Source organism: Calliphora vicina, chromosome 4 (genome assembly GCF_958450345.1).
Source record: "Calliphora vicina chromosome 4, idCalVici1.1, whole genome shotgun sequence".
Classification (NCBI taxonomy): Eukaryota; Metazoa; Arthropoda; class Insecta; order Diptera; family Calliphoridae; genus Calliphora; species Calliphora vicina.
The window spans coordinates 58,244,072-58,256,622 of NC_088783.1; the positions used below are offsets into that span (position 1 = coordinate 58,244,072).

The 12,551-nt window shown below is 29.7% G+C and overlaps 1 protein-coding gene across 1 annotated transcript; it reads right to left on the reverse strand.

Moving 5' to 3' along the window:
- Window positions 1-1,231: 1,231 nt before the first annotated feature.
- On the reverse strand, window positions 1,232-6,319 carry ppk23 (pickpocket 23). The gene is made up of 12 exons (XM_065506997.1): window positions 6,157-6,319; window positions 5,687-5,784; window positions 5,497-5,608; window positions 5,277-5,430; window positions 3,152-3,297; window positions 3,000-3,081; window positions 2,798-2,937; window positions 2,378-2,520; window positions 2,178-2,316; window positions 1,726-1,936; window positions 1,446-1,661; window positions 1,232-1,383 (listed from the first exon to the last, which is right to left on the reverse strand). Exons 1-12 carry the CDS (start codon window positions 6,306-6,308, stop codon window positions 1,279-1,281), a joined length of 1,698 nt encoding a protein of 565 aa, XP_065363069.1. The 5' UTR covers window positions 6,309-6,319; the 3' UTR covers window positions 1,232-1,278.
- Between the last annotated feature and the right edge of the window lie 6,232 nt (window positions 6,320-12,551).

Genomic DNA, 12,551 nt, shown 5'->3' on the forward strand with positions numbered 1-12,551 from the left:
TGGGCGAATCAGTTGTATTCGGTACAGGTTCCCTGTGATGGTCTTGCCAAATTTCATCAGCTCATAATAGATAGGCCCCTACTGGTCCCACCAAATACAGAGCCTTAGCGGCATGGATATTTGGCTTTGGTGTCGATTCGGCTATTTGGGCTTCGCATACGGGATCTTACGCTTCGGGTTATCGTAATGAATACATTTTTCATCGGAAGTAATGATTCGGTGCAAAAATAATTTTCTTTTATAGCGTTCAAGCAGCATTTCAGAGGTCTCTCAGCTTCAATTCGTATGGTACCCAATTTTCCTGCTTTTGGATGAATCCAGCTGCTTCCAATCGTTTTGAAATTGCTGATTGAGTAGCTCCCAATGATTTCGCAAGCTCCGATTCTTGGTCATCAAACTCTTTTGGCTGGCCAGGGCGATATTTGTCTTCCGTGTAAAAACCACCAATTCTGAACCGCACAAACCATATCTCACACGTTGCAACCGATGAAACACTTTCACCATAAACTTTGGTCAGCAATAGGTGAGCTTCAGTGGCACCCTTTTTTACAAATTAATGAAGTAAAGCAAAACTTCACGCATATGACGCTTTAGGCTGAAAAAAAATTAGGTTATTCAAATCGTGCTTCTTCTGTATCAACTAGGGTTCCTAATTTCCCGGACTTTTTCCTATCCCGGAAATTTTTTAATACTAAATTAAACCAAATTTTATAATTGTCACTTTTTATTTCGTCATCTCTCGGATTATGTTTATAAAACTTAATCACTCGTAGCCCCATAACGATATACATAGTTCCAGTTAATATAATTTCTGTATGAATAATGTCAATATATCGTCATAATAAAAACTAATCAGAGATGGAGAAAATGGGACTTAAAATTACTGTTAACACAATTTTTATTGTGAATTATTAAAAAAAGGTTGTAGAACTAGCTAAATCATTTTTTCTACCAACTACTAGATGGCGCCACAATCATAATGTATTGTTATACGATTCAATAGTCGTTAGATGAAGAGATTTGAAATTATATTGAGGGTTTTATTGCAGTTTTTATTTTTAATTTTTGTGATATTTTTTATCATTTGCATTTTTATCGTAACATAATTTTAATTAATTTTTTTAGGGAATTTTTGTGATACTTTTTATCAGTTGCTTTGATTTTTATATAAATTAATGTTGCCAAATTAAACTGAGTAATATTTGCTCTACAATTTGATAAATATTTTTTAAAATTTGTTTGATATTTTTAATCAATTACTTTAGTTTTCTTAAAAACTTAAGGTAAATATTGACCATACTGCCATTTAGGATTAAGACTGTCCTCATAGCTGGGTAAAACTTTTGGGGTCTTATACAAAGACTTTGAATAGTTAGTATAATCCTAAAAAAAATATATATAATTATAAACTATTGAGATACAAATGTATGCACTCTTGATCTTACCTTCTCTGCCTTACGTCTCCTGCCACCCAGCTCATTATATTCCGGAGGATTATCACTAAAACGATTTATCGCTGCAATCGTTGCATCACTAGCGATGGGTAATTTCTCCTCATTGACAGTTGGCCTGGGCGTTGCATAGCTTTGAATTTTTAATGTCATATTAATGGGAGGAGGTGGTTCATTTTTAATACGCTCTTCAATTTCATATAATTGTTGCTGAAATATTGAATTCATTTTATGAATAATTTAAGATCTTTTATAATTTAATTTAAATATATACCCGATTTTTATACACCATACAGCAGGCTCTCAAAGTGAAGTAGTAAATAATCTCTACGCCTGATAGCAGTGAGAAACCCAAGAATAAACTGGCTATGCCACCAAAGGATACCAGTAGATCTACCCAACCAAACAATACCTCACGTTTGTAGCGTATAATTGGCCATGTTAGAAATTCCACCAAAACACCAGGGGCCTCGGGACGTTCAATGCTGAAGGTTAAATTGAAAATATAAATTAATTGATTTATCCGGTTGCTTCGACACAAATTCTGTTAAGACAACCGAATTTTAATTAACAGAAATAAGTTTTTGTTGTCTCTGTAAATACAACTGGCAAATTCGTTTCCAAATAGTAAATTATTTGCTCGCTAGTTGTTATCTAACTCGGTTGTAAACATAACTGAATTATTCGGGTTCTAGGAATAAATTGCTGAGTTTTTCGTTGACATACTTTTTAATTAATTTCTCTATGTTGAACACAGTTTTCGAACAGCTTAATTCGCATTGCAGACAATCCTTAATGTTGGTTATATTATTTTTATATAAATTCAAACATTCCAAATCTTCTATGCCGCACATGGGTACATTTTCTGGGGAATATATTACAGATATAGGAAGTTTCCAGATATATAGTAAAAACGGGAAACTTACGTATGGGTTTGTAGAAAGGTGGATTACATTTGCAAAGTTTGATGGCCTTTTTCATGCGACATTCCTTCATGCACGATGAGAATGTATATTCTTCGGGAAAGTATTTCAATTTGATTTCATCATGGAAAATGCATTTGCGTTGTCTGCAATTGGAAATTCATAATAAGTATTTAAATCATAGAATAAATTCATCATCTCTGAATCAAATTATTAATTTTAAAGTAGTAATAAAACCAGAGCTTGTGAATGTCTTTCAAAATACGGGCTTTTGATCCTTCATATTTGCTAAGTTTCTATCTGAAAACCAGTCTAAAGGGAGCGTTTTCGAACTTTTAATAATTTCTCCGATAGCTTTACAAAAGGAACAGTTTCTACAATATGTTTTCTACATTAATAGAACATTTGTTTCCAATTTCTCACCCAATTGACAACTGTCGAGCATCATCTGTTGTATAGGTATTCTTCTTTGAAATACGAACTTCAACTACTTGATTTTCGGACCACTCAATCTGAGGATTAAAATCTTGACCAAAATACTCTTCGTTGGAAAATATGAAAATCTGTTAACGAAGATAAAATTGAAAGTTAATCATATATTAAATATAAATTAGAAAGAACCTACCTTAACCGTGCTATTGGGTACAAAAAATAAAGCCCATTTTTTATCCGTTTCATATAAATCATGAGGTGGTCCGGTTTTTTGGCTGAAGTTTTTTTTAAAATAATTTTATAGGAAATCTGTATTCTTTAGATATCATTTAACAAAATACTTACTCTGCATCTTCTAAGGACTTGAAACGACTGTTGAAAGCAAAACAGAAACCATGTTCGGTGTAGACCGGTTCAAAATGGCTGCAACATTTGATGGGTTCATCGCGATACTTGCACTCAATTAAAACGTCCTCACATTTGATGAAGGTCTGCAAAGATTTTTTAATATAGTTTTATTAAATAGAAAATATTAAATTGTTGCTGAAATTATAATAATAATAATAACTACTTTCTTTAGTAGTCAGTCAGTGACTTAAAGAAGATATGCGAAATCATATTCTACGTATTCCAAACATGAAATGAGATCTTTCAGCGTCTGTAGTCGTGATTTTTCTACAGATTCTACATTCTGTATTAATTGTGGTTTAATACTCATTTCTTTATTTAATAAATCCTAGTTTAATCGTATTTTATACACTGATTCCTTTATTCAATCAATCCTGGTTTAATTGTAGTTTTATATATCCTTCTTCTATTTAATCAATTCAAGTTTAAACGTAGTCTTATATACACAATTGGGTTAATTCGTAGTTTTAAATATTCATTCATTAATTCAATCAATCCGGGATTAAACGGATTTTAAGTTTTATATACTTTGCGTCAATAAGTTCGCGACTTTTTGAATTTCCCGGCTCTTAACTGGAAAAGCAACACTGCTCCTGTCAACAGGCATCTATCAGTTGACTCCTGTCAAAATTTTAAGTAGCTCCGGCATTTAGTTTGTGTTTGACATTCATAGCAGACTACCTCGTGACTTTAGGAGAAATTGGAGAAAAGTGAATTTCGTCGGTTCATTAAGCATTAAAAACCATCACTCAAACCAAGACTAAGCTTGATAAAAAATACTGGAATTCTGCACCATCAATTTCCATGGTAAAGAAGTTGTTTATTATTTTGTTGTGACTTGTACAAGCACAGGACATATGAAGTCTATACACCCGAAAAAATTTAACACATTCACATTGTTGGTCGATCGGAAATTGAAAGTTCGAGAGATCAGCATCTTGTTTTCCTCAAGATGGCTGCCGCGTTTGCTCAATATCTGCCACAAATGTAATTGTGTGACAAGTTTGCAGGAGTGTTTGGCGTTGTTCAACCACAATATGGACGAGTTTGTAACCGTGGAGACCAAACAGTAGTAAAAACAGTGGTTTTCTCGGGGTAAATTGGCGCAAAGAAGGCCAAGGTGGATCTGTCAGCCAATAAAGTCATGCCTCCATTTTTTGGGTAAAAAAAATTACTTTTCAACAGGACAATGCAATTGTGAAGTTTCCATGGCAAAAAGCCTTGAATTAGGCTACCAAAAGTTGTATTTAGCCTCGAGTGACTATTTCTTGTTTCCAAACTTTAAGAAATGTCTCGGCGGAAAGTGATTTGAATCCCACGATGAAATCATCGCACAAAAAATACATATATTGATAAGGAGAAACGTTCGACAAAGTGCATAGAGCTCTCTTTTAATCTTAAATTTGTATACCGCTGATTTAATTGTAGTTTTATAGACTTCTCTATTCTTGTCTACTTAAGTCGTAGTCCCTTATTCGTCTGCTTTAATCATATGGACATTTATGGACTTCTTTATTCGTGTCTGCATTAATCATAGTGTTATAGACTACTCTCCTTAACTTCGTCGTAGGAATGTAGATCTTGAATTAGACTTCTTATGTACTCCTCTATTCGTGTTTGCTTTAATCCGCGTTTTATAGACATCTCTTTTCATGTCTGCTTAAATCGTAGTTTTATAGAATCATCAATTCATGTCTTAATCGAGGATCTTAAAAAATTGCCAAGCAGTTTTATAATTCGGAAAACGTACAGACAAAAACTACTTTATGCACAGAGAAAACAGATTCGTGATAGCAACTGAATTTGTTGCCAATCGAATGATTCTACCTTAGAGACCGAATTTTACAGTTGTGGCTACAAAAGTTTAGAAGGGATAACAAAAGTTCGGTTGCTTCAACTGAAATTATTCTTTATCAAATGACTTTCTGTTGATAGAACCGAAAAATTCTATATGTGCAACCGAATCATTCGATTGGAAACAAATTCGGTTGCTACTACGAATCTGTTTTCTCTGTGAGGCTAAATTTCCCATCCTTTGTTCAATGAACATTTCTTTACTTACCATATAAGCCCAATGACGCAATGTTTTCTCATGAATATTATTCATTTCCACCGAACTGGCAATTAAAGAGGCTTCATTCAGTGTTTCAAATGAAAGTGTGGGTAAAAGTTCCAAAAATGGCACCATATAACCAGCAGAGGTTTCATCATAGTTACTAAATTCAGGGAATTATATAGAATTAAGCTCATTTTACATTATTTTTACATTAAAAACAACTTACGCTATATTTTTATAAGCCACTGTATAGGCCTTCTCATGATCAAATGCTATTTCGGGGCAAACTACGGTGGTGGGAAATACCACATTTTGATTGTGGAAATCAGTGTCCAAACCTTAGGAAAATAAGTACAAATTATTGAAATATTTGTCTTCAACTATAGCAAGATTGCATCATTTTGAAATATTCTCACCTGTAATTGTGGGATTAGTTTGAAATTTCTCCCACAAACTCATAATAATCACTAAAGCGGTCACTGCTCCAATCGAAGTGAAACAGAACCACATAAACCTTAAGAAAAACACAAGTTTTTGTTAAACATAATTTTAATTTAAAGTAAGGTCAGAAACATGAAAGGAAAATAATTTTAAAATTTTGTATGAAAATCACTCTGTTTTTAAATAAGTTTTGAGTGTTTTTCATAAAAATATTTGAAAATTGGTTTCTTTTCGTGTTTCTGAATCAGACCCTAGATTTGTTATTCATTCTAACTTAAGTTCATTTATCTGTAATATTTCAAAGATTACATTGAAAAAGTATTTTAGACATTTATTACTTTCACAAGTCCTTTTGTGACCCGCTACGAGAGTCCTCAGAAATTTATAAGTTCGAATAAATTTTCATTATATTAATTTTCTGTATATATTTTCATCACTTTCTTACTTTTCCCCCACTGGTCGTCCAGTCTCCGCAATATAACGCACTCCATGTAAAGTGGAATTTTGAAAGAACTCTTTGGTTTGAAAAATCAAACTGCGCCGAAAAATTATCAAAGTATCGAATATTTCACGCAATTTTAAACTCCTTTTCGACATTTTCTTTGCAGAAATTTTCTAGAGGTTCATAATATAAATTTCAAATATCAAAGAATATTTTGTTTTAATTACTTTTACACAAATTTAGTTATTGAAATGTTCACATTCGTTTAACGACTAAATTGTGACAAATACTTTTATTGGGGTTTTATTATACAACAAATATTTATTAGGGGTTAGGAGAGTGGTAATATTATTGACATTATTAATGTACAATAATTACAGCTAAAAGCTTTATTGTGTTTTAGTTTTAATAGAAACATGCGTTTAATTGTTTGGGACAAATAATTGTTTGTTTGTTTTTTTAAATCTTATCTTGATTTGTCCTTTTTTTTCTACACGTAAAGGACATCATATGTAATGTGTATGTTGTGTTAAATAATGCCAACAATATAAAACAAAACAAATTGTGACATGTTTTATAAAGGGTGATTTTTTTAAGCCTGATAGAACTTACGGAAGGGTTAACTGTCATATTGTGCTCACTTGTTGACATTTATGATCAGTATAATCTGCAAATTATCATGAAACTTGAACAACGCTGTCAAATTATTCAAATTTACTTCGAAATTTAGTCATCGATTCGCGTAACTCATTTCCGGCTTAACGGGTTTGTTAATAAATAAAATTGCTACATATGGAGTGAGACCAATACACAACAGACCATGCAGACTCCATTACATCCAGAAAGATGGCATTATCGAACCTATTTCTTCAAATATGAAGCCGAAGCCTGCGTTACGGTCAATGGCGATCTTTGCCGCACCATGATCAATTATTTTTTGTTTGAAAATATGGATGACATTGATCCGGGAGAGATGTGTTTTCAACAGATTTTGACAAAAATCTGATTTGGAGAAATGTACCTGTCAATTTAAAATCTCACGATATTGAAGGCTCCAACAATTGACGTCTTGGAGGCCATTATTCGTGACAAACGGAAGGCTTATATCGAATATTAAAAACGTAAATAAGGTGTGTAAATCTGTATTTCCTTACAGATTCTCTGCTTTGTGATTTTAGAACTAATAGGCTAAATCCGAATTTTCAACATAAAATGGGTTAAATTTGGAAGGTCCTGTGAATGACCCCTAATAAAAATAGCACACATTTTTATACCCTTCACCATGAGTGGCAAGGGTATATATATGTTTGTCATCCCGGTTGTAATTTCTACATTTGTCTTTTGCGACCCTACAAAGTATATATATTCTGGATCGTTATAGATATATTTTTTTTTGGAAATTGTTTTTAATTTTTAAATTTTAAAACATTTTTTTTTTGGTTTTAAAATGTTTTTTTAATATTTAGTGAAAAAAATGTTGGTGAAAAAATTTGGGGTTAAAAATATTTTTTCCGATTTTGACCCATTGTAGGTCCAACTTACTATGGTTTTATATACGGTTTTATATCCATATTGTCTATATTAATGAATTAGTAATCCAGATATAGGTCAGAAATCGAGGTTGTCCTGGTTTTTTCCTTATATCTCGATTTTAAATAACAACCGAGTAGGAAGCATTTCCGGTATATTGATGTATCAATCATGTTTGTAAGTTATTTGGGGACTACGGAAAGTTGATTTCAACATACAGACGGACGTGGATATATCGAATTCGCTATCTATAACGATCCAGAATATATATACTTTTCATAATTTCAAACGTTTTAATCAATCAATTTTTAAGAAATTTTATTTGTTAAAATTTGTTAGAAATATAAATATGAATCAGTCTTTTATTTTTTTGAAAATGTAGATAATTTAGAAAAATATTTAGAAATAAATTGATTATTTTATCAAACAGTTTCCTATTTGGAAGAAAAAGACTAATACATATGTATTCCAATTAGAAGAAAACATTAAAGTAATGAGTCCAACTAATACCAACCTTACTAAATTATTTAATACACAAACCACATATAATTCCAGCAAATATTGCATTTTTTCTAAAAGGAAATATCCAATTAGAACAATTTTTATATTGCCAACAATTACTAAACTTCCTCGAGTTAATTAATACACAAACAATTCTAAAAATTTTAGTTACACCTGAACGAAGTTCTAATTAGAAATTCCATAGTATAGTATTGTGCAACTATTTCCTAATATGAACTCCTTATTAAATTATTCAATTCACAAACCTTCAACACATTCTAGTAGTTCCGGCAATTGTTGTTGATTTTGTCTTATTCCTTCAATTTAACAAACACAACAACAAAAACCCGTACACGACTTCAACTAATTAAACGAAACGAATAGAAAAATTTGCAAATTTTAATTTCCGATTTTTGACTTAGCATTCATAGATGCTTTCAATTAAACACTTTTAGTTTATCACCAACACATTAGTTAAGACTTTTCACTAAATTTTAATTAATTTTGAACACTTTTTATACTATTTTTGCCGATTGAAATAACCCGACAACATTTTGGCGGCCGAACACTTAAACGTTTGATAATAAGACTAAAAAGTGGAGATGAAGTTGGATGTTATAAATACATATTGCTAGAATAAAAAACAAGTGCAAGAAAGAGGATTACCAATCTTTAGTAATATTTAATGGAGCTGGGGAAAATAAAATATGGGAACTAATTAGAACATTTTTGATTGTTAATAAAATTAAATTTACAAATTTTTATGAAGACATTCCTTCATATTTACATATACTTTATGTTTAAAATTCAGGTATTTGTGTATATAATTTGTTGGGAAATAATTGTAAATATGTATGTTAAATAAAAATATTTGCCGAGGATAATATTTAATGTAATATCAATTGCGCTTTATTGCCTCAAACAGAAAATGTCATTAGTACAAGTGGCCAAAACTTCAAGAAGATTTAGTACACAATTCTTAACACATTCCCTATTAGCGTCCACAAATAAAAATAAATTTAAGGAGACCTTTTTCATATTAAATAAAAATTTAATTTAAACCGGTTAACCGGTTTTTTTTGAAGACAAAAACCGAAACCATCGGTTTTTCGGTTTTTTCAAAAACACACTTTTTCGGTTAAACCGAAAACCGGTTTTTCAAATTTGACGGTTTTTTTAAACTCACTCCAAAGAATAAAAAAAATTATGATATTTCTGATTAACAAGCACTAAAAACTTTACTAGATTAGATTCACGAGATATTAATATTAAGAAGCTATTATAATATTTTATAGAAAATGTTTTATTTTTGAAAACTTTAAATCAAATAAAAATTATTTAACCAAACAATTTAGTACATAAAATATAAAAATGTGGGATTTTTAAGGGTTAATCAAACTTTCTGTCTATCAACTTATAGATTACCCAACATTTCTAATTAATCCGAACTACATATGAAGAAAAAAACTTTAGAAACAAAATTTACACCAAATTCAAAACATTTAATCCTGTATTTTGAATAATCAAAATCTTGTAAATAAATATGTATTAGTTTACCAGCTGAGCAACTTAATTTTTAATGACTACTTCATACCATCTGCATTACTTGTAAGTATTTTGGTAATGGCTGATATTTAATCTGATATAAAAGTAGGTATTTGTTTACGAAATTCAGAATTAATTACTAATAAAATTTATTTAATCATTAAATGATTACATTTTTGTTAGTTAAAATCTTGATCGACAATCAGGTTACATACATTTTGTATGCAAAACAAAAAATAGTTTATATTTGGTTGCTCACTCTACTGATCCTAAAATTTCTCTAATGTTTTTGATTTGTAGTCACTATAATTCATCGCCTTATATCTTGCTGTGGTTTGTCGCTTAGTCGACTAAAGTTTCAATTGTAATCAGGCTGTTTTCATGTAAGTACCCAGCAATATAAAATAGTGTGTACTAAAAATTGGTAACCCTATTTCTTCGACTTATTCACAGCGAATTTATACAAGGTGGAGCAAGTGGCGAATTCAGGGAAATTGCCGCGAAGTCATTAATTTGACATTCCAAACAATATGCTCACTAACAAGAATGTCAAACTCCATATAAAATAAAGAATGAATGCATTCGCGCCAATTTTTCTAAATTCGCGCTAATTTCTCTGAATTCGCCACTTGCTCCACCTTGTATGAATTCACTTTGAATTTATTCTAATCAGTTCAGGGATGGAAATGCCAAAAGACAAAAGCAAAGATTTATTTGAAACTAATATAGTATTAAAAGCCAAAATTTGTACAGGTTGGTACTTTATTTTAATATAATTCTTATTAAGCTAATTAATGGAAATATACACAGTTTTAATCATAGCATAGACAAAATACAGTTATTTTGTAAATTCAAAAACTAAATTCGTAAATATATTAAATACTTTTATGAAATCCTTTAGAAGATGTGTGTTGGCGACTTGTAGTAATTATTTTGTATTGATTAGTGATCTTTACAAATTTTATTTATTGTGAATTAATTTATTAAATGACAAATGATTTAAGAGACAGAGAATGCTCTAGAAAACTTTATGTATTAAAGCAGTTATAATTATTCGAATAATACTTTATTCGCTATAAAGATCTTATATTATTTCATATCTATTATTATGATACTAATTTGGATTATGTTTTCTAGCCTTAAAGTCATAATTTTAACGATTATTCGTTTTCAATTATTCGATTAATATTTTAATAGTTGCAAAAATCCCCTTTTATACCAAAATGTTCCTATTTAAAAGTTTAAACGATAATTTTGCTATAAAGCAGTTATTTTCTACCGATTATTCGTTTTTATTTATTCGACTAATAATTTATTCGCTACAAAATTCGTATATTATTTAATAGCTTTATTATGATACCGATTTGAATTTAGTTTTGTGGTTTTGAAGTCAAAATTTTTACGATTATTCGTTATCAATTATTTAATTAAGTTTTTTTTTATTTGTTGCAAAAATCAACTTTTGTACCAAAATGTTCGTTGCAAAAATCATATAATATTTAATAGTTTCCATAATGATACTGATTTGGATTATGTTTTCTGACTCTAAATTCATAAATTTAACGATTATTCGTTCTCATTTATTTGAATATTTTTTTTTCGTTGCTAAAATCGTATAATCTTTAATATTTTTCATTATAATACCTATCTAGATTAAGTTTTGTGGTTTAGAGAGCAACATTTTAACGATTATTCGTTATCAATTATTCGATTATATTTTTAGTTCGATGCAAAAATCATCTTTTATATCAAAATGTTCCTATTAAAAAGTTTAAACGAAAATAACTGCTTTAGCTATAAAGCAGTTATTTTCCACCGATTATTCGTTTATATTTATTCGAATAATATTTTATTCGCTACAAAAAACGTATATTGTTTAATATTTTTCTTTATAATACTAATCTAGAATAAGTTTTGTGGCTCTAAAGCCTAAATTTTAACGATTAATCGATTATTTAGTCACTATTATTTTATAATTATAATCTTTTTTTCAATTAAAATTTCGCGCTTATTTGTGTATTATTACCATTAAATAATATAAATATATTCGAATTCAAACGTTGGCTCTTATACGATTAGAATACGAGTGGGAAATCTGCAATTGAAAGATACATATAAAAGATTCTGGGATAGTAAATTGTATTCGGTAATGGATTTTACTTCTTACGTTTTCCAAATTCCGACAAAGAAAATATGTACGTACTATTTTGGTATGTATATGAAAAAACAAAAACGAAATTAAGGGGATTTAATTTAATCTTAAAATTGGGGACTTATTTGAAGAAAAATAACGCCCTAATTGAAAAAATCTGTATAAAATGTTGGGGACTTTTTTTACATTTTAATTTTGGGGGTTATTTCGTCGGAAGTTTTTTCTTACAATTTAAAAAAATATGCTCTAAAATTTTTTAAGCCAAACTATTTTTTTATCAAAAACTTAATTCAGATGCTTTAATAATAAAATTTGCATATTAAAATGTAAGAAAAACGTTGTAATTTTTCATGAAATAAATAAAATATTTTTCTAAATGTTTGCTTTGATGTAGAATTTAAATTTATTAATCTTTTGTTAAAGTATTGTTCCATCGTAATTTATACCTTCAAATTGTACCAAAAGAAATTTTAATTGCACTAACATTTCCAACCCTGTACTAGTACGAATTATTATTGCACTCCTTTTCATCTCCACTTTTTAGTCTTATTTAAAACGTTTATGTGATCGGCCACCAAAATGTTGTCGGGTTATTACAATCGGGAAAAAATAGTATAAAAAGTGTTCAAAATTAATTAAAATTTAGTGAAAAGTCTTAACTAATGTGTTG